The 21393-nt window shown below is 50.3% G+C and overlaps 9 protein-coding genes across 9 annotated transcripts; 3 read left to right on the top strand and 6 right to left on the bottom strand.

Annotated features, from left to right (window-relative positions):
• Window positions 1–716: 716 nt before the first annotated feature.
• On the top strand, window positions 717–4741 carry ANOM_002506 (beta-galactosidase E; the record flags this gene model as incomplete). Its single annotated transcript, XM_015547763.1, has 11 exons — window positions 717–899; window positions 973–1049; window positions 1097–1399; window positions 1452–1718; window positions 1792–1807; window positions 1855–1950; window positions 2000–2134; window positions 2184–2850; window positions 2899–3968; window positions 4021–4190; window positions 4465–4741. Coding segments are annotated over 11 exons (3228 nt in total), but the record flags the coding sequence as incomplete, so codon positions are not given.
• Window positions 4742–5475: 734 nt separating this feature from the next.
• ANOM_002505 (uncharacterized protein) lies at window positions 5476–6021 on the top strand (the record flags this gene model as incomplete). Its single annotated transcript, XM_015547762.1, has 1 exon — window positions 5476–6021. The coding sequence occupies one exon, from the start codon at window positions 5476–5478 to the stop codon at window positions 6019–6021; it is 546 nt and encodes a 181-aa protein (XP_015409206.1).
• Window positions 6022–7303: 1282 nt separating this feature from the next.
• bfr1 (putative nuclear segregation protein (Bfr1)) lies at window positions 7304–9707 on the bottom strand (the record flags this gene model as incomplete). The annotated part of the gene is made up of 4 exons (XM_015547761.1): window positions 7304–8019; window positions 8082–8633; window positions 8690–9247; window positions 9443–9707. Coding segments are annotated over 4 exons (1500 nt in total), but the record flags the coding sequence as incomplete, so codon positions are not given.
• Window positions 9708–9914: 207 nt separating this feature from the next.
• On the top strand, window positions 9915–10883 carry ANOM_002503 (DNA-directed RNA polymerase core subunit RPB5; the record flags this gene model as incomplete). Its single annotated transcript, XM_015547760.1, has 3 exons — window positions 9915–10106; window positions 10192–10274; window positions 10358–10883. Exons 1-3 carry the CDS (start codon window positions 10008–10010, stop codon window positions 10881–10883), a joined length of 708 nt encoding a protein of 235 aa, XP_015409204.1. The 5' UTR covers window positions 9915–10007.
• Window positions 10884–11640: 757 nt separating this feature from the next.
• ANOM_002502 (putative integral membrane protein Pth11-like) lies at window positions 11641–13353 on the bottom strand (the record flags this gene model as incomplete). Its single annotated transcript, XM_015547759.1, has 2 exons — window positions 11641–12934; window positions 13004–13353. The coding sequence occupies 2 exons, from the start codon at window positions 13351–13353 to the stop codon at window positions 11641–11643; spliced, it is 1644 nt and encodes a 547-aa protein (XP_015409203.1).
• Window positions 13354–15138: 1785 nt separating this feature from the next.
• ANOM_002501 (histidinol-phosphate aminotransferase) lies at window positions 15139–15510 on the bottom strand (the record flags this gene model as incomplete). The annotated part of the gene is made up of 1 exon (XM_015547758.1): window positions 15139–15510. The coding sequence occupies one exon, from the start codon at window positions 15508–15510 to the stop codon at window positions 15139–15141; it is 372 nt and encodes a 123-aa protein (XP_015409221.1).
• Window positions 15511–15584: 74 nt separating this feature from the next.
• ANOM_002500 (histidinol-phosphate transaminase) lies at window positions 15585–16540 on the bottom strand (the record flags this gene model as incomplete). Its single annotated transcript, XM_015547757.1, has 3 exons — window positions 15585–16161; window positions 16228–16401; window positions 16455–16540. 3 exons carry the CDS (start codon window positions 16538–16540, stop codon window positions 15585–15587), a joined length of 837 nt encoding a protein of 278 aa, XP_015409202.1.
• A 633-nt stretch (window positions 16541–17173) lies between these two features.
• Window positions 17174–18354, bottom strand: ANOM_002499 (polysaccharide lyase family 1 protein; the record flags this gene model as incomplete). Its single annotated transcript, XM_015547756.1, has 2 exons — window positions 17174–17749; window positions 17803–18354. 2 exons carry the CDS (start codon window positions 18352–18354, stop codon window positions 17174–17176), a joined length of 1128 nt encoding a protein of 375 aa, XP_015409231.1.
• Window positions 18355–19565: 1211 nt separating this feature from the next.
• Window positions 19566–21362, bottom strand: ANOM_002498 (phosphatidate cytidylyltransferase; the record flags this gene model as incomplete). Its single annotated transcript, XM_015547755.1, has 2 exons — window positions 21178–21362; window positions 19566–21116 (listed from the first exon to the last, which is right to left on the bottom strand). Exons 1-2 carry the CDS (start codon window positions 21190–21192, stop codon window positions 19566–19568), a joined length of 1566 nt encoding a protein of 521 aa, XP_015409230.1. The 5' UTR covers window positions 21193–21362.
• Window positions 21363–21393: the final 31 nt, after the last annotated feature.

Genomic DNA, 21393 nt, shown 5'->3' with positions numbered 1-21393 from the left:
TGTCCCGCCCGATGATGTACATATTAGTAGCTTCACTGGTGGCCTGATGGTGACATTGAATCATTAAGTATGCTTTCTTGGCTCATGTTCATCAACTTACTGCCTAGAAGGTTAGGGTTGGCATATGCTTAGTATGCCTATGTTATCCGATATTCAGGCACTCGACATGGATATATCTTCCCCATGCCCATCTATATCCTTGAACTGGCATGTTCATGTATGTATGGACGGCGATCAAAAGAGATAACACGGTACATCTCTGGGTGGTGAAGTTGGTTATGAAGGGGTGAAGGCTTTTGATATGCGGAGAAATACTCCCGTGATCGTCATCCGATGGGCACCTTTCCTCCGTGTGGGGGATCTTCACCAATACTTTCCTTCTACGTTGTGCTGCATTGGTCCGGTCTCACAGCATTCCAGCTCGCAGGAAGTACCTCCGGGCGTCTGGCTCTCCTCTGATTTGCTTGTTAATGGTGCTTTGACCAGCAGGGGGCCATCGTGTACTGGTTTGTTTGTATACAGCTCCACGATTCTACATGATGTTTAGATGAAATCGTATGTACTCCACTTTCAACGAAGGACTCTATTGGACCATTCCCTACTCTATAAACATCATTGACGCAAGGTGTTCGACATTTTAATTAATGAAGCCGGTTATTTATACTATTTATCCTTTCAACCCTACTTATAATCGTGCAATTGCCCCCCGAAACATGCGAAATCTGCTGTAAGCTCTCACTGGGGTTCTTTTGCAGCACGACACCATGAAGCTCCTCTCTGTTGCTGCTGTTGCCTTGCTGGCGGCACAAGCAGCGGGTGCTTCCATCAAGCATCGTCTCAATGGTTTCACGATCCTGGAACATCCGGATCCGGCGAAACGAGACTTGTTGCAGGACATTGTATGTCGTCATCAATTCTGGATCACTCATGATGCTCCATAGTGATTATGTAAACATACTGACCTTTCTGCAGGTTACATGGGATGACAAATCTCTGTTCATAAATGGAGAAAGGATTATGTTATTCAGCGGAGAAGTGCATCCATTCAGGTACACCAGACTTGTGTACTACTAGGGCTCTATCCTGACGGAAGCAGATTACCAGTACCATCGCTTTGGCTCGATATTTTCCAGAAGATCAGGGCTCTTGGTTTCAATTGTGTATCTTTCTATATTGATTGGGCCCTCCTGGAGGGAAAGCCTGGCGACTACAAAGCAGAGGGTATCTTTGCTCTGGAACCCTTCTTTGATGCAGCCAAGGAAGCAGGCATTTATCTGATCGCCCGCCCCGGTCCGTACATCAATGCTGAGTCCTCAGGTGGTGGTTTTCCTGGATGGCTGCAGAGGGTCAATGGCACTCTGCGCTCCTCTGATAAGCCATTCCTTGAAGCTACTGATAAGTATGGGTTCACTGACAGTCACTCCGCACACTTGCTTACATTTTGACTTTAGCTATATCGCCAATGTCGCTGCTACCATCGCAAAGGCTCAAATCACGAATGGAGGGCCAGTGATTCTCTACCAGCCCGAAAACGAATACAGCGGTGGCTGCTGCGGTGTCACTTACCCCGATGGAGACTACATGCAATATGTTATGGACCAGGCTCGGAACGCTGATATTGTTGTACCCCTCATCAGCAATGATGCCTCGCCTTCTGGGCACAATGCTCCTGGGACTGGGGTGGGAGCTGTTGATATTTATGGTCACGATAGCTATCCGTAAGGCACTCTGCATATGCCCTTCTCTTCTTTCATAGGTTTGTCGTCTGACTGAAACTGACATCTTCTTTAGGCTCGGCTTTGATTGTGTACGTTCTATTCTGCGAACGAAGTTGAATGCTTCTGACATCTATAGGCAAACCCCTCTGTATGGCCCGAGGGCAAACTGCCCGAGAATTTCCGCCAGCTCCATCTCGAACAGAGCCCATCAACTCCGTACTCACTTCTTGAGGTAAGTTGCCCAACTTGCAGGACTAGTAATATGTCTCACTGTTTCCTAGTTCCAAGCGGGTGCTTTCGACCCATGGGGTGGACCCGGCTTTGAAAATTGCTATGCTCTCGTTAATCACGAATTTTCGAGAGTCTTTTACAGGAATGATTTGAGTTTTGGGGTTTCTACTCTTAACTTATACATGGTATGACTTGTTTGTATCTTTGAAGCATACCTTGCGCTGACACATATAGACGTTCGGTGGAACAAACTGGGGCAACCTTGGACACCCCGGCGGATATACATCCTACGACTACGGCTCACCTATAACTGAAACGCGAAATGTGACACGGGAGAAGTACAGCGACATAAAGCTCCTCAGCAACTTTGTCAAAGTATCCCCAGCCTATCTCACCGCTACTCCCGGAAACCTGAGTACCGGTGTCTACACGGACACCTCAGACCTAGCTGTCACCCCTTTAATTGGTGATCGTTCGGGCTCGTTCTTCGTGGTCAGACATACGGACTATTCCAGTCAAGAGTCAACTTCGTACAAACTTAGACTTCCTACCAGTGCTGGTAACCTGACTATTCCCCAGCTGGAGGGTACTTTAAGTCTGAACGGACGTGACTCTAAGATTCATGTTGTTGATTATAATGTGTCTGGAACGAACATTATCTATTCGACAGCTGAAGTCTTCACCTGGAAGAAGTTTGACAATGAAAAGGTTCTGGTCCTATACGGCGGACCGAAGGAGCACCACGAACTGGCCATTGCCTCCAAGTCTAATGCAACCATTATTGAAGGTTCAGACTCAGGGATCGTCGCAAAGAGGAAGGGCAGCTCTGTCATCATTAGCTGGGATGTCTCATCTACTCGTCGCATTGTTCAAGTCGGTGACTTGAGAGTGGTCCTGCTTGGTAAGTAAATTTACACTAAACCGGCGTACACCACTAATAAATCCACAGATAGGAACTCTGCTTACAACTACTGGGTCCCCGAGCTTCCAACGCAAGGTACTTCTCCCGGTTTCAACACTGCGAAGACGACCGCCTCATCCATTATTGTGAAGGCCGGTTACCTTCTGCGAGGCGCTCACCTGGATGGTGCCAACCTCCATCTGACTGCCGATTTCAATGCCACCACCCCGATTGAAGTGATCGGTGCTCCAGCAAACGCTAAGAACCTGTTCGTGAATGGCGAGAAGGCTAGTCACACAGTTGACAAGAACGGCATCTGGAGTAGTGAGGTCAAGTACGCGGCTCCGGAGATCACGCTTCCCAGTTTGAAGGATCTGGACTGGAAATACCTGGACACACTTCCCGAGATCAAGTCTTCCTATGACGACTCTGCTTGGGTTTCTGCGGATCTCTCAACAACGAAGAACACCCACCGTCCTCTTGACACACCAACATCGCTATACTCTTCTGATTATGGCTTCCACACTGGCTACCTGATCTACAGGGGCCACTTCGTTGCCAACGGCAAAGAAAGCGAATTTGTCATCCGCACACAGGGTGGTAGCGCATTTGGCAGCTCCGTATGGCTGAATGAGACATATCTGGGCTCTTGGGCTGGTGCCGATTATGCTATGGACGGTAACTCTACCTTCAAGCTGTCTCAGCTGGAGTCGGGCAAGAACTACGTTATCACTGTGGTGATTGACAACTTGGGCCTCGACGAGAACTGGACCGTCGGCGAGGAAACCATGAAGAACCCTCGCGGTATTCTTAGCTACAAGCTGAGCGGACAAGATGCCAGCGCAATCACCTGGAAGCTCACTGGTAACCTCGGAGGAGAAGACTACCAGGATAAGGTCAGAGGGCCTCTCAACGAAGGTGGACTGTACGCAGAGCGCCAGGGCTTCCACCAGCCTCAGCCTCCAAGCGACTCCTGGGAGTCGGGCAGTCCCCTTGAAGGTCTTTCGAAGCCAGGTATCGGATTCTACACAGCTCAGCTCGACCTCAATATCCCGAAGCTGGGATGTACCGCTGTACTTCAACTTTGGCAACAACACTCAGGCGGTTCGGGCACAGCTGTATGTGAACGGTTACCAGTATGGCAAGTACACTGGCAACGTTGGGCCACAGACTAGCTTCCCTGTTCCCGAAGGTATCCTGAACTACCGTGGAACCAACTATTTGGCACTGAGTCTTTGGGCCTTGGAGTCGGATGGCGCTAAGCTGGGTAGCTTTGAGCTGTCCTACACCACCCCTGTGCTGACTGGATACGGAGATGTTGAGTCACCCGAGCAGCCCAAGTATGAGCAGCGGAAGGGAGCATACTAATCTTAATTCCAAGATAGTGGCTACGGGCGATTGAAGGACAGACCTTTAGCTATGCAGACCGCTCATATGGCTGCATTTGCAATGAAGTACCATACACTTTGATCAAGTTTTTGATGTTCGAATCCACGTAATAATAGCTTCGTAAACCTTCTGGCCATTTCCAAACATAAAGGAATTTAACGATTGGTTCTCCACCCTGCCCCAATCGCGGCTTCCGGTGTCCCTGAAATATAAAGATCCCTATAGAGACCTCTTGCCTGATGACGGAGATATCAAATTCACACACGCCGACCTTCATCGAGGTAACATTATGATATCCTCGACCGCCCCATTTCGAGTCATTGCCATCGTCGACTGGGGCCTGGCAGGCTGGTACCCAGATTATTGGGAGTACTGCAAAGCTCTCTACACCTGCTGGCACGAGGATGAATGGCGTCGGGACTGGATTGACAAGTTTCTACATCCACGTCGGCAGGAGTCTCAAGTCTTCTCGGAATATACCATGGCGATCGGTGCTGTCTAAATTGACCTCTGCCGTGATAAGGCTTTTGCACACACCTGCTTAATTCACATACATCAATGGGAAATGGTGCTCAGGATAGTCGCTGTTATCCTGACATTTGAGTATGGTATAGATTTGATAGACTAATACTACACCGCCAGTGATTCTCTTATTGTCTTAATTCTATGCATATTTAGAAGTAGAAAACAGTATCCTTACCATATCAATGTACCCACCACAAGGAGCATAATCCAACGAACCTAATACAAAAACCGAAAATACCAACTCCATCTCATCAAAAATAATTCTGTATAAATTAATAAAAACTCTCAAATTGAACGGCACTTAGATTGATGTATGCGTGGATCCCAGCCCTAACCCGTCCGTCTCCTGCATAAATGAGTGGCCGTCCTTCCCAGCCACCAATAATTCCTGGTCCAGGCCCTCGCAATCCCTCCACGTCGATTTCTCTCTTTTCCTTCTGTCATACACATACATTACTTCATTCATTCATTCTTACATTCCATGACCCCATTTCGCACATTCCTAAAGACACAAGTCCATGTCGCGCATACAAGCATACTGAAATCTCCACATCAACCTCCACATTAAACAATCTTATCGCAATCTCCGAGATAATCCCCGACCATTCTCCAAACATTGAAACTACAACAACCACAATCACAATCACAATCACCAACTAAACACACGCCGGAATCCAAAGCTACAGGGCCCGAAAGAAAAAGAGGAAAGAAATGCCCCCCCTCCCGCACCACCACCAACAAGACCTCCACAACAACAGCGACAGCAACAACCTCACAAAACGCCTCTCCCCTATCCCCCTCGGCCCAACCTACAGCACCATCTCCATCCCGGCCTCCTACGGCCGTCTCAACAGCTCCCCGTCACCGGGAACAGTCGCCGGAATCATCCTGGGCAGCGTCTTCGGCTTCATCTTCCTCCTCTACCTGCTGTGGCTGGGGCTGAGCTCGGGGCGCCGCTTCGGCAGCGAAACGCAGACGGAGATGGCGTCGGCGAGTAGCGCGGGCGGAATGCGGCGGAGACGGGGGCGACGCATTGTGGTTGAGGAAGAGAGGCCGGTGAGTGCTGGTGCACATGGGCATGCGGAGCATATTGTGGTGGAGGAAAGTGTGACCAGTGCGCCGAGTCGGTCGGAGGGCGATGTCATTGAGGTGTTTGAGGAGGCTAGTAGTGTTGATCGGCCGCCGAGACGGGGGAGGAATGGTGGTGGGTGGAGGAGGGGGGATTTGGAGGGGAGTGAGTTTAGTTCGAGGGTTTGATTTTGTCTATTGGGTTGGGTTGGGTAGCATGGAGGAGAGGAATGGGGAGTGTTTTTATGTCTTGATGATTGATACCCTTTTATTTTGTTCTTTTGTGTTTGTGTGACTGGTTATGAGTGATGTGATTAAGTTGAACTCGATGTACGAGCATGAATGTCCATGACATAATATAATATAGCATCGGCATAAGTAATATATCACGATAACGATAGCAACACGTTTGATTAACCGAGTATCAAAAATGCAACAGACGAACCATTCGCAGCTGAACAAGCAAAGAAAGATACCCCGTACACCATGAGCGAAACCAACTCCATTCCGGCGCCAAAAGACGAAACGAAAACCTAGTCGCAACCGCAGCAGCGTAGAAACGGCAGGCAAGACGACGCAATCTAAAACAGAATGTCCAGACAACAACAACAGGCCAGCGCAGCCATGATACCGGCGCAGATACCACCGCCCGAGGAGCCGCCGCCGCCGCCGCGGTCATCGGCGTAGTACCCCGGCTGCGGGTACCCTTGCTGCGGCGGGTAGTACATGGGTTGTTGACCCTGCGGCGGCGGAGAGCCGTAGTATCCCTGCTGCGGGGGTGGACCGTAGTTCTGCGGAGGGTATCCGCCGCCTTGGTTGTAGTAGTCGCCCTGGGCGCTGGGCGCTTGGGGAGGGTGAGTAGGGCTGCGTCGTGGACGGGGGCGGGATAGGAGGGAGGCGGTCCGTCCTGTTACGCATTTGTCAGTGCTCTGTGACCTTTGTGGTAGTGGAGAATGGAGAGGGTGCGTACGGGTTTGTTGTAGGACATTTTGGCGGGTGGTCCGGAGGTGGTTGAGGAGTTGGAGAGCGTTGTTGAGTCGATGCGCTGGCGGTGGTTTTAGACCGGGTGGCTTAACTCCGGTATTGCGGGTGGCTGGTTGCCCTAGATATCGAGTCCGAGAGCACCACGAGGGGACCGAGGAGGAGTGAGAGGAGGCACAAGGAAGGACAAGAAAGAGGGGATCGTCGGAAGTGCCGAGAAAAGGGATTGAATGAACTGAGCGGATTTAAATTGGAATTGAACAACCAAGACCCTTGGCGCTGGCGGTCCCGTTTAGGCAACTTCAAATCTAGGCTGGGCCACATTTGGTCGGGATGCACCGCCACACGGACCTGTTCGTTCCACTGGCCACTCCGTCAAGCCTCGGCCAGCTGCATGACGTGCCGATGGCAGGTGATGGCGAGCCACCCTCCATCATTGGCCGACGGTATACTTGCTACGCACACCTTGACGCGGCGAAACTTACGAGCTTACGCGAGAAGTCAATTGAATACGGTAGATTCGGTTCATATAGCAAAACCAGCAACGGCGTCCCCCAATCGCTCAGATCGTTCCTCACAAGCTCTGAAATCAACGCTAAATCTCATCATCCTGCTCTGCAGACTTTTGGGGAGGGAAGAGGAGAGGGTGGGTGGGTAAGAGGGGAGAATGCGGTAGTCCGGCCATAGCAAGATGGAACAAGACCAGACGAGAAGTCAAAAAAGAGTAGTAAATATGGATTACAAGAAAGGAATAACAGCCAGACGGTGGCCTCGCAAAGGAGAATTAAACCCCCTCCGATCGGGGCAAGATTCCCCCACAGAGAAAAGAAAATAAAGGGAGGATCTGCAAAAGCAAAGAGTTGTCGATAAGATGCACAGAACTAACCAAAAACAAATGAAATGTAAATGCTAAATCTCCGCTTGGGGTCTAAAGCGTCAATTCGCTGATGCAAGAACATGCAAAGTTGCATAAATCTATCCGGGGCGCATCGCTTAGGCCGTCTCCTCGAGGGAGGCCTTCTGCAGCTCGTCGGACACATCGGCGGCGGCGTCCTGCTCCTGCTTCAGCTCGGCCTCGGCCGAGACCTTGCCGTTAACACCGCTGTTGATGATAGCGGGCTTCTTGGCAGCGTCAGTCGCACGGTCGTCCGCCTGAGCGGCCTCCTCCTCCAAGCGGGCAATTTCCTCCTGGGCCTTCTTGATGTTCTATGGAAAAAATTAGTCACGGTAGCTCATACGAGCGGGAATTAACGTAGAGCGGTACATACCTCCTCGGTCTTCGAAGCCTGGTTCTTCTTCCACTCAGTGATCTTAGCGGCCAGCTTCTCGACCACGGCGGGGACATCGGTCTGGTTCATAGGGGGGTCGATCTTGACCTGGGCGAACTCCTCGATGATACCAACGTTGAGGTTGAACTTCTCGGCGGGGGCAGGGCTGCCGTTGGCGTTGCTCTTCTTGCCCTTCTTACCCTTCTTGCCACCAGTGCCGACGAAGTAGTCGTCCTCCTCCTTCTTCAGGACCTTCATGCCCTTCATGCCGGAGTCATCGATGGTACGGCCAATCTCAGCACGGAACTGAGAGGACTGGTCCTTCTTGTCATCCAGACCCAGAGCAGCGAAGTCGTAGGCGGGGTTGAAGTGGCGGATCAGACCCTGAGCGGTAAGGATCTCGTCGGTGTAAGCCAGGCGAGAGGCCTCCTCGAGCTTCTTGTCGGCAATCTTCTTCTTCTTCTCGCGCTCGAAGGCGTCCCGTTGGGCCTTCTGCTTCTCACGGCGGACTCTCCAGGCCTCATCCTCGTACTCCTTGTAGGCCTTGCGGGCCTTGTAGTAGGTGTCCTTGATCTCACGGATAGCAGTCCACTTCTGCTGCTGCTCACCGTGGAGCTTTGTGCGCTCGTCCCGCAGGCGTTGAGGTTCTTGAAAGCGCCATCCTGCTCGGCCTTGATGGCATCCAGCTCCTTCTGGATCTCGGCGTACTTGTCGCTCAGGGCCTTGGCCTCAGGGTTGTCAAGGGTCTTCTTGAGGGTGGCGATTTGAGCCTTGATGTCGTTGATGACCTTCTGGGCCTCGTCCAGGCCGGCGAAGTTCTTGCGCTGCTTGCGCAGGCTGGAGACGTCGGCAAGGGCCTTCTTCTCATCGACCAAGCGCATGGTGCCGGAATCAACCTGCTTCTCGAGGCGTGCGATCTCGCGATCAACCTCCTCGACGCTCTTGAACGACATGCGGGTCTTGGAGTTGTTCTGCTCCGCAATGCGGGCCTTGAGCGTGCTGTCCAGGGCATTGATCTTCTCCTGAGTGCTGGACCTAGACGCCTTGAATCCCGACTGCTTCTGACGGATGGAGGAGAGCTCAGCACGGAGTTCCTGCTGTCTCTTGGCCGCGGGCGAGTCCTTGTTGTTGGGCTTGGCGGTCTCGATCTTGGCCTTGACTTGGTTCTTGAGGAAGTTAGTGTCTTGTTCGTCAATGGAATGCAGGAACGGTATAGGAAACGTCTCGAGAAATCGCAGGGTAGATCATAAATGGTCGGTGGGCACCGAGTAAGAAAATGGCACAATATATTTTGTGCGTTGTATACAACAACCATTGAAACTTCCAAAGAACGCAAAATGACATAATAAACCGTCACATACCAGTTTCTCCTGAACCGCAGCATGCTCCTTCTCAGCCTGCGCGAGGTCGGCCTTGAACGCCTCCTCACTGGGCTTGGTAGGCTTCACCTTCTGCTCCGTGGCAGGAGCCGATTTGGCTTCAGCGGCCATCTTGTTGGGGAATTTGCAAATACGGGGGGTAAACACTTGACAATGCAAATAGATTGACCGAAATCAATCGCTAGGAGAGACCCCAAAAGAGCGTGAAATGAGGGGAAACCAAAGGGGAATGTTGGGAGAAGAGGAAAGGAATGGGGCAGAAACTCGTGCTCATTTTCTCGGTCTGGCCTTTTCCTTTGGGGTTAATACGTTGTTGGCGGCGCTTAACCGTTGCCGCTTAGCGCTGTTCCGCCGATTTTTCGAGAACCTCCCTCTATCGCTTTTCGCAACGCTGCCACTCCAGCCAACTTTTTTTGCTGTCCCATCCCACGGCTCACATTGAGCTCAGAGTTGGTCCTCGATCTCTCTAAATTAACTCTTTCCCGACACTACTCTTTTTCATTTATTTTAGTTTGTGTCGTAGCGCAGGTGCGCCTCATTTTTCACCATGGACGAGGACTACTCTTCTGGCTCCGTCGATGCCGACCGCGAGATGACCAGACTGTGGCGCACATGGAGGACGGTATTCGAAATGCTTCAGGATCGGGTACGTGCTGCTATAGGAGAGGAACAATCGGCTGCACCCACAGCGTTTGTCGCACAATGTATGCTGACAGGCCATTTTCGGACAGGGCTACGAAGTCACCGAAGAAGAAGTGCAAATATCGCTCGAAGAATTCAAACAGAAATACTCCGATCCCCTCGGATACCCAGAGTATGCGACCCCAGAACAGCATGCACGTTTGCAACCTCCCAAGGAAAAAAGGCCGCTAACAATTCGGCGTAACTTTTGTGTAGCCGCAACAAGATGAAAATCCAAGCTCGCCCCACGGAGGCCATGCAACTCAAATACACGGCCCTCAAGACCAACTCCAACCCGGACCCCCAGCCCGACTGCGGTACCATCTACGTTGAATTCTGCCCCGACTCGACTGGCGTCGGTACCAAGCAAGTGCGCACCTTCAACCACTTCGTCGACGAGAACAACTTCCACACCGGCGTGTTCATCACCCAGACCCCGATCTCTCCGTCCGCCGTGCGTCTGCTGAGCGGTGTCCCCGGTCGTATCTGCGAGCATTTCCAGGAGCAGGATCTGCTGGTCAACATCACCCGGCACGAACTGGTCCCGAAGCACGTCCTGCTGAGCCCCGAGGAGAAGTCCCGGTTGCTGCAGCGCTATCGTCTGAAGGAATCTCAGTTGCCCCGTATCCAGGTGTCGGATCCCGTGGCGAGATACCTGGGTCTGCGCAGAGGGCAGGTCGTCAAGATTATTCGCAAGAGTGAAACGGCCGGTCGTTATGCTAGTTACCGCTGGGTTATTTAATCGCGATCTTGACGAGTACGGCTTGGATGGTTATGCTATATTAACGGACGGCTGTTTGCTTGGGGGGAGTTCATCGCGCTTTTTTTCCATTCAAAGATGCCGAAAGAACATCTCGAGTTCGCCAAGAGGTTCTTGAGCACCTTTTTTGCCGGGGCGCGGTTGTCTCCTGCACTATGGCCTACGCCGTGTCTCACCCCTCGAAGTGAACATAGAATCGAGTGGATGAGGTCTCCAAGAACAAAAGAGAGAGAAAAACCAGAGGAGTGGGCAAATTACGGGACGAAAAAGAAAAATCAAACGAAAGTCCAATTGCAGGCATTATGGGCAGCATGGCGTAAGGGCGAAACGAATGATTCATGGCTGGAGTGTACTGTCATGGTTCTGGTTGATTCCTTTGAAATTTTACTAATCGCAAAAACCCCGACTATATTGTACAATTTTCTTGATAGATTACTGAAAAATGCAATGGTCATGAGATTTTCAGTGGTCGTTAATAGCCAATCCTTCCCAAGTAGAGAGAGGATGGGACGGGTCATATTCAGATATGATCGACTCAATCCGATGGCAACTATAGAAATATACATGTAGACCAAAAACTCAACCAATACCAACGCCCTCGCTAATTCCAACTCCAATCCAGTACACATTACCCATAATAAACAACAGAAAGGAAAAAGGGTGGGGAGAACAGAAACCCCACGAAGAGAAGCAAGCCTATTTATACATCCAACTACCGTTTAGTATATACCGTCATTATTCATGAATTTTTTGATAGCAATCCCCCAACATCCTGAAGTTCGACATCATCACTTCCTTCAGGAATTGGGGCAGTTACATCGGATTGAGATCGATAGGGAGGAGCCGGTGACTCCGGCGTATCACTAAAATGCACGCTGGACCCTCGTCGGCGGCCATACGAGTTAGTGCGAAGACCGCCAGGTCGTGAGAAGTTCGGTGAAGCGTTTGGAGTAGCCCCTGGGGTCGGAGTGGAGAGTAGACCGCCAACGTCTTGAAGAAAGGCTGCGCTTCCACTGCGTGTACGAGTCGTTTGCCCGGGAGGAGGCATTTGGTAATTCATATGCAAGGTTGGAGGGGGGCTGCTCCTAGGGGATGGATCTAGGAGACCGCCGACGTCAAACATAGAGACTCGGCCGGGGGAGTTCGGGACGGGGTCGCCCGAAGCTTTGCGCGGCGTTTTATTGGTTGGAAGATACTCGTGTGGACTCACTTTAATGTCAAGACTGCCTGTCGAAGAGGATCGATCGTCCTCGATAGCAGAAGCATGATGGTTGAACGACCAGTTTGGATTCAGCGTGCCCGTACGGGCTGTGAGAGGCTCGCAGGGGGCAACCACGGGGGCTGGCCGAGGCAGCTTGTGGTCAGGAGAAACTAGCTCAGGGTGCAAACGGATGCCCATATCTCCGGCCAGGTCGGAGTCACTGCCCCAGTGGTGGTGCGTGATAGTTGTACGACGAACCGAGCTGTGATCCATACTCTCGCTGACAGAGGCAGATCCAATAGCTTTTTTAAACTTGGCTTTCTTGACGCCTTTGTCTCGCACAAAGGACCCGATGACTATGGCATTTGAAACCGCCGTGGCAGCGAGGATCTCTAGAGACGCCAGAAGAGATCGGTATTGCTGGGATCCTTTGTGGCTAATCACAGCGGGTACGCGGTAGCAAGTAATGCCGACGAGAATCAAGGATAAGGCAAAGAGAATAACGAGAGAGGCTTTGCGTTTCGCAGACATGTGAGTCATCATAATTAAAGGAATAGGAAAGGCCACCAGAAGGAGATCCGTAATCACGTCGCATACTCCCATTGTAATCAGGTTCGCATAGCCCGAGCGACACTGGGGGCCTGGATCCGGAACCACCTGCCAGTAGTGGCTGAAAGGCTGGCATTCAGTTAGGGTTGCGAGTACCACGGCAATCAGCGTCGATCCCAAGAAATAATAGATAAACTTGAGGAAGATCCGGAGAGACCGGCGCCATATCATCTCCGAAACCCGTTTGAGAAATTCGCATACGGTAAATTTGGCAGTCCAGATGCTTGTGGTAGTCAAAACAGTCAGCCGGCATGTTTTATCTCGGACAAATGCTTCGAAACAGTAGCCTTACAAGATAGCATAGCAAATTCGAGAAACCAGAACCAACTTGCTCCCAACGATGCGATGTTGAATCTCCTCTGCCGTCAACCCCCCTGTCTTCGTATTATTGGTCCCCCAGATGAGGATAAGATGTACAAGGGCCATGCGGATCAACAGGGGGATAATGGCAAGCATCATCACCTTATCCTCCCGAAAGAAGCGTTCGATGCGAACATAGCGACCACAGACTCGAACCACAATGATGGCCAGGGAGAAGCCGGTGGCCCACCAGCTCACTAAGAGCGTTGGGTTATCGTCAAGCTTCGTTCGAGCATTCGGAGGGATTTCCGGATATAGACCACGAGTGTCCAGCACAGTCATGGCCGCTGAACCACCTCCGCAGAGGGGCCAGTTGAAAACAAGCGAGAGCAGCCCAAGTTATCAAATAATAACGCACCGTGGATGAGTCCCTGGAGTAAGTTCAACAACGTCGTGCCTTTACTTGCACTCACATTGCTCATGACGAACCACCCTGAGCATGCACGTGCGGTTCCCCAGATTAGAGTATTTGCTCAGTGTGGGGAAAGAAGGTATAACGTAAGGGAAACCGGGGAATATAACAAGGCGACGATCTTGGGGGCAAAAATAGCGGGTGGAACCGGCCTTAAATGGGAGGTAACAGTGGGAGGGAAAGTGAATGTTGATCTGGTGGCGTCCCGGGTGGAGGAGGCCCTTCTTCGTATAGATTCTGATCGTTGACGAAAGAGCAAATGAGGGTAATTGGGAAAACGAGGGGAAAAAAGGAGGGAGACAAGAGGTTCACCTGGTAGATAAGTGTAGAGCCTGGCTCTTACGTATCCCCAAGTGAAATAAGATTAGTATTACAGAGAAATGAACAGGAAGGATTTCACCGCCGTTTCGATAGAAGTTGTAAAGTATATTAACTCAAGGACAGTATGTCACAAAGTTAGAGAGACAGAGCGAGATGGTTAGATCAATCAGCAAAGGAAAATATCCATATGCAAACGGAAGGGGGAGACCCCGGCAAAAAAGCAACCCCATGAACGGCTATTTAATAATAAAAATGAATATGTTGATAATCGTGATGAGAAAATCATACCCACCTCGAGGCCAAGGGTCATGGCGGCCAACCGATAACCATGGATTCAAAAGATAAGACCGAACAGTGGCAGTGGACGCCGGGAAGCGCCATTTATCGGCCCTCCGTTTGGTTCGAAGAGCAGGATTCGAGGACGGAGGAGCTGGGCAGGTCAGCACGAGATGGTATTGGACCAGCCAGCGAGAGGCGATTGAGTCGGGGACTTAGTCGCTCAGGAGCTGTTTGCGGAGTAAGTTTATTGGCTTCCGCCCGATAGCGATGGCGAAATGAAGCATTGCTTGTGATTCTTGGACTCGAGAAGGAGATTCGAGCTTGGGCCGGTTATCATCCGCCGTTCAAGGGACGAACCCTGTTGAGAACGTGAGCTCGTATATGATCAATGCGGATTATTAGCGACGAATAGAGAGAAAGCGCATAGGTGATAATCCATGCTGTTACCTTATCAGATAATTGGGAGAAATTTGGAGGAATTCCATTGGTAGTTGGCGAGTGACCCGATCAATCTCCTACATAAGACGGACATGACTCGTGCAACCAGATTGGATTGTAAAGTGTCAGGGTAGTATCCATTCTTCGATGGAAGCTACCATTCGGTAGGAGAAACCATACGACAGACAAAAGTCACGTCAGGTGTGCCTGGTCCACGTGGCGGCCTTGTGACATGTATCTTTCTCTCTCCTCAACCATACCATCGTAATAATTGGTATACATAAAATACATTGTTACTACGGTTGCTACTTTGGCCACTAGTAGTTTGCTACCATATCACCCAGACTTCTTTATCACGACCCCGTACGATATGTACCCCCTGTTTCATACTTCCTGTCCCGAGTACACATGGATAGATAACCTTCTGGTGCTGGTTCCACTCAAGCCTCTTACGTATTTGCCTGTCTCTCCCGGTCGGAAAATGACGATAAGGAAAATACTAACGCTCTTTAATATTAAGACGAAATCTCCGTTCTAAAAGGCTAAGAAAGTCTATCCTGAAAAGTAATTAATCTTGAGAAAAGAAAATGACATGACTGGTTCGAGTTCTGATGCGCTTATCCTCTCAACGACTGGACATCCGAGCCCCTGAGAAGACTGTCCAGGACTACCCGCAATTGCTGCAGGAACCTAGTGACTTCTTCCTCTGTTCCTACTGTAACCCGCAGGCAGCCTTCGCATCCGAGCTCCTTCCCGCGGAAACGTACCACCACGCCGCGTTTTTCCGCCATAGCTTCGTACGCAGCCAAGGCAATCTTGTTGCTGGGCTTTCCGCCTTCACTGGCAGGCTTATCCAGGAGTTCAACCAAGAGGAAGTTCGACTCTTGTCCGCCCAGGAAGCGACCCACTCCTGGGATCTTAGGCAGTTCCTGTAGTAAGCGTTCACGCTGAGCAATGATCTTCTCGCGGTATTTCTTCATGACAGCCATGTTGATAGGCGACAGAGCGGCCATAGCAATTGCACTAGTTGGGCTTGAAATGTTATAGGGGGCCTTCAGGCTGTTCAACAGACGGGCAATGGCAGGCTGGTAAACGCAACTCCTAGTCGAATACCGGCCAGACCAAAAGCCTTGCTCAAAGTCTGCATAACCACCAGGTTGGGCCAATCGTTGACCCACTCGGCGAGACTGGAGCCTTCAGGTGCAAAGTCGATATATGCCTCATCCACAACGACCAGACCATTCCATGTGGGATGCTCCAGCACCTTCTGAATGTCGGACTTACGGATCAAGTTGGCTGTAGGGTTACCCGGTGAGCAGATATACACCATCTTGATCGAGTCATCTGCAGACAGGGCCTCGAGAATCTTGTCCGGCTGCAGTTGGAAGCCATTCTCGACATCCAGAGGGACCTTCACAATATCCACGTCGTTGACCTGCGCACTAACACCATACATGCCATAGGTAGGGGGGCAAGTAAGGATCTTGTCCTTTCCTGGCACGCAGAAACACCTCAACAGAGCATCGATGGCTTCGTCGGAGCCGACTCCAACGAAAAGGTTCTCGGGGGTCAGGTCTTTTTGGCTGTGAATACGGGTATTGCGGAGCTTGCAGAAAAGTTGCTTCAGCTCAATCTGATGTCTAGTAATTCATCAATCTGAGTCAGCTTAGACTTGTTAGGGACTGAGGTAAGGGTGAGTCACTCACGGGTCGGGATAGCGGTTCAATCCCAAAAAGTCGATGTCTGGCTTCGAGGAGCCAGTCGAACCCCCATTGATTGTAGATTCTTGCAGAGCGCCTTCCGAATTCAGGGCAAGACCGGGACCATAGGCGTTTTCGTTGGCATCGAGCAGGACATTCGTTCCGTCATCTTTGTAGTCACTGACTCATTAGTTTCTTGGGCGCTGATGCGGGGATCTAGAGGGCAAACACACTCTCTCGCACAGCGATAGGGTTGCAATTGCAAGATATTCTTGCGTGCGCATTTAGAGAGATCGAACGGGGATTGTCTCGCAGCCATTTTGGTGTGATATTGCTGAAGTGAAGAGATTCCTTGCAAACCAAAGAAAGATCGGTGGGGGGTCCTTTAAGTGGCGGGGAAGATTAGAGGCGGGACCGGTCTCGGAAGTGTGACTCCTCAGGAACGGTAGTTTAAATTCAATCCTTTCGGCAGTCAATGGAATCTACTAACCTAGTACCTACTTCGTACGAGTTTTGCAATTATACTGCCAATAAGCTACATAATTTAAGGTACATAACAATTGTTTTCTAGAGAAGGTGTAACTTGCCTTTTACGAGACTATTCTTGGAATATCCGAGGTGTATACCTTTTATATGATAGGTCAAGGTTCAACAAAGACGTTGTATCTAGTACTAAGTACCGAATAATGATCATATTTACCTGGCCAGGCTGCTCTTCATTTTTACAGATAACTTGATAATAGGCAAACTTGACCCTTCGCACTCACTGTAGACATTTCAAGGAAACGAATGATCTCAACTTCAATCTCACAGGTACTAATATATAACTTGACGTGACTCCGTATACAGCCGAATGCATCCAGCATAGGAGGCCATCACCCAGGACGCGCCATTACAAATTGAGAACGCAAAATTAGAGAAGCGTACAAATAAAAAAGTCCCCGAAAGAGATTCAAAGCTTCCCCATGCCCGCGTTGTTCGGGACATTAGACTGAGCCTCGCTGGCAGAGGTGGCGGGCGCAATAGTAAGGCCTGAGAAGTCCGAGAAGAAGGAGGTATCTGTATAAGAGGTAAGACTGCCCGAATCGGAAACAGCATTTACCTCGCACGCACGACCAAGAGCCGATTCGCAGTCGGCAGCAGACGACGAATCCGGTGTGTTAAACAGTCGGCCGGCGTAGTCTCCAACAATCGTGGACACAACTACCCAAGCATTTCCCTCGAAGATTCCCCTGGCACCTGAATCGCCGCCCTCCAGTGCATGGCCGTTGTTCTTATCCCAGACATTGTTCACAGCATGCAAGAGAGTACCTCCACTCAAGGCTGGGCTGCGGCCAGTTGTCATGTAGATATAGCAGTTCTGCATAGTAATCTGATCTGCTTCGCCTACCATCTCAAAGGTCCAGTAGTGGTACCCGTCGCAGCCTGTAGAGTACGGGGTTTCACCGTTGATGAAGTTGTTTGAGAGTGTGATACGGGTGTTGGTCGCGAATCCGAAGGTGTAGTGTTGACGTCCGGTGCGAGCCGTCTAGGATGTCTATTAACAAACTACACTCTTTCATCTGTTCATAAGGTACATACCGTGACATGATCAATCCAGATCAGGTCAGACCCATCGAAATACATGGCGTCACCACCCCAGACATACTCAGGGTTCAAGTCGGAAATCTGAATGTTTTGTACGATGATGTTCGACACGCCGTCTCTGAACCTCAAGCCTTTGCCTTTCATGACACCCTTGTCTCCGTCACCAAGGATTGTCTTGTTCGATGCAACATCAATTCCCGTCGTTCCGGCAGCGTACCAAGTTGCTTGCGAAGATGGAGAATCTCCGCAGTCGTCCTGGATAATCTTCTGACAGCTGTCCCCGGTTCCCCAGGACGCACAAACTGTTCCACTAGTAGTGCCCTCGGACTCGGTAAAGTCATATTCTTTGTCAAGAACAATCACTCGTGGGGTGTCATCGGTAAGCCATTCCTTCAGCTCATCGATATCGCTGGGAATCTTTGCTTCTGCGTCGCCACCGCCTGTCACCCCGGTAGCGAAACCCTCAGCTGAGCCTGAGACTGATACAGCTGCACTCAGCGGCACCAGTCCCAGGAGGACAGCGGGAATGGTTGATGTGATCTTCATTGAGGCCGAAAAGACTGAAAAAAGAAGTGGTTCTTCAAAATTGACTTGGTGAACTAATAGTCAGAAAATGCGAGGGATCCTGCACCGCTTAATATAGCCATTGATCTACCATAACCAACCCTCATTTACAACGGACCATCGATTCCAATTACCGGAGGACTCGGGGTCGGCTGCTGGTTCTTCGGCACTACGATATACTAGTATCATGCCTGAAACAGTTCTCACAACCTTGGACAGTTCCACATGTGTTGCCGAACGCCTATAAAACCTCATTTATTTCGCACATGTCCCGGAAATTAAGCGAACAGACGACAATAAAGATCAGCAGGGAGTGTTTCTCCGTCGACCTTACATCCAAAATAGTCAAGGGAATGAATCTTATGCAGCCTTGCACACCTCATGTGGGCAATACCCACTCGGGCCAATGGCCGGGTTAGGCAGAGATCGACAAACTTGCATTATATCCAAAACAACCTGAACAAGAGCCGAGAACTTATATATGGCTGCGTCTTGGATATGGGGTCGCTTAAGATGCTAGTCAATGGTATTTTGAATCAAGGGAAATAGGGTTCCGGGTCAATCTATCCGAAGGGTTCTATACAATTGGTACACATTGGGGACATAGTCCCTCTTCAAGACAAAAGAACTCTCTTCCCTGGATGCATTTGGCAATTTTCACACACAGCAGTTCAAGTATGGACGTGGTGCATTGCATCGAGATAAGATATATTCTTCGATGGGATTATAGGAGTAAAATCTGCCAACGACAACCGATCAGCTTCTAACCGTTCAGCCGATCATTAGTATGCTATATGAATGACTGCTGTTATTCATGTTGGCCTGAAACTTGAAGACTATTTTACCGCCAATTATATGTACCATGCACGTTGGCGCCTTTCGCTTCGGCCTCACAGTAGGAGGGAAAGTAGTAGTAAATTTCCTTGCATTTTTCGGAGTCTTGGTGTTTTATATAGCCTTCTGAGCTAGTCTATCCTATTGTAGTCATCTATGTACATTGTGGTGTTTCTTGCTCCAGTTATCCATACAGTAGCTGAGCCAAGGGAGACAAAGGGAAAGGGAACTTGGAAGGATGGAAAAATCAAGCACATATGTCAAACCAACACAACGCCTTGAGATGCCTTGTATGATGTCTAGGGCTGCCTATTGGCAAACCATGCTTCAGTCATAACTATGACACTAATGATAATTATCTATTCCTGCTTTGGCGCATTCTCTGTCGACACCTCGCTCGGAGGGCTGGCATGTTTGCCTGAAGTCTTGTACTTATTTTGCTTTTCTCGCAGGTAGCGCCAGGTCCTACCAATTCCGGAGGTGACCAGACCTTTGGCCGACTGGATAGTGCTGGGCCAGCGAATGGTCTTAGTGATAGAAGCTTGAACTTCTTGCTTCAGGCTATCGTCGTTTGCGATACGCTGCTCGAAGGGACCGCCTTGTCTCCGCCGGACCAATGCCTGGTCGGCATCATTGCTTTCCTTCATCATTTTGTTGAAGTCCCCACGAGGTATTTGGAAACGGGTTTGATACTGGAAGTACAGCTTCGCTCGGAATGACTCCGGCAGACGGCGGACCATATTACCACGTTTTACTGGGTCCATATCTTGGGTTAGCTTCACATTGGCATCAGGATCATCGATCCAATCGCCTTCGGTGCACCGTTGGTCGTTGAAGGTGACATTAGGTAGGGTTTCGATGAGCGGTGCATAGAGCCGCCGGAAGTTGGCCATCTGACCTGAAACAATGTTTCTAACCTTACGAGGATCCTCTGCCGGCAAGGCCATACGAAGATCTCCCATGTAGCTCATTCCTGCAATGGTGCTGTAGAGTTGGAACTCCGTAAACTCAGCGGGCAGGAGCAGCAATGCCACCCGGACAGCAGACAGCAGGTTCATCTGGTTTGCTAGCCGGACCTTCGGATGGTCACGCAGAATCTTAACCGGCTTCTGTAGCCGCCCAGCAAGGTATAGTGTGTCCCATTGGCTGAGATCACGACATAATGTATCAAGATTGACAACGCCATATTTGATCAACGTTCCATTCACGGTGATATACGGGTTGAAATAGACACCAGCGCCGAACCTATCTTGCGTTTGAGCGACAGCGTAAGACCCTAAAGACCCCAGTCCAGAGTAGTGGTCCCGATGTTGATGGAGGTTTAATGAATGCCAGTGTTGGGAGTACGACACTCCGAAGATAAAATCAATCATCTTACCCTGACCTTGTTGCATGTTCTTGATCGCAGCCGGGGCAGACGGGTGACACTGGCCGGAGCCAGGAGCACTGCCGGACTGTGTGAAGACGCCCGAACCATAGGCGAATGCATATCGGATTGGTGCTCGGAATTGCCAAAGTATTTGACGTAAGGCTTCTTTAAACTCTTGGTTGATGACCATGTGCTGATTGACACCAAAGTCTTTGGAAGGGAGCTCCGAGAATGCATCTATTGAGAGATTCGCGTTATCTTCCCAGTCACCAGGGTCCGAGACTCGTGAGCTGGTAGAGAATGATGCGGTAGATGATGAAGGAAGGAGGAGGCCATGCTCGCTGGAAGAAGATTGTGAACTGAAGCCTCCACGAGACACCGCACGGTTTCTAAGTGGATAAGTTCCATTTGGTGTAGGGGCCGAGGTAGAATCGTGGGAGAAAGACCGCAGGGAATTCGGGATGCGAGCGCATCGCGGAAGAGACGGGTAAACCGGGCGCAGACGCATGAATGTGCCCGATCTAGAGTTTAAAAGGAAAGACTTTGAAGAAATCAATTAGCACTACTCAAAGCATGTGGACTGCAAGCGAATACTGCCTTACAGTAACTTCGCGCATCGTCGCGGTTCCTCAAAAGCAAAAGAAGGATGGCACAGCGAGGGCTGTAATTGTTGAATAACTCAATGACCATTGAACGTTACAGATTCACACCATGTTTCACTGAAGGAGAGTTGAGGTAGAGCAAGGGCGGAGTTGAGGAAACAATGAGATCAAACTGCAGATACTTTCCTGCGGGATAATCGCAGATTACCCAATGGC

Source organism: Aspergillus nomiae (assembly GCF_001204775.2).
Source record: "Aspergillus nomiae NRRL 13137 chromosome Unknown contig00056, whole genome shotgun sequence".
NCBI lineage: Eukaryota > Fungi > Ascomycota > Eurotiomycetes > Eurotiales > Aspergillaceae > Aspergillus > Aspergillus nomiae.
Note: the sequence above shows the minus strand (reverse complement) of the source record. Positions and strands in the feature narration are given on the sequence as shown.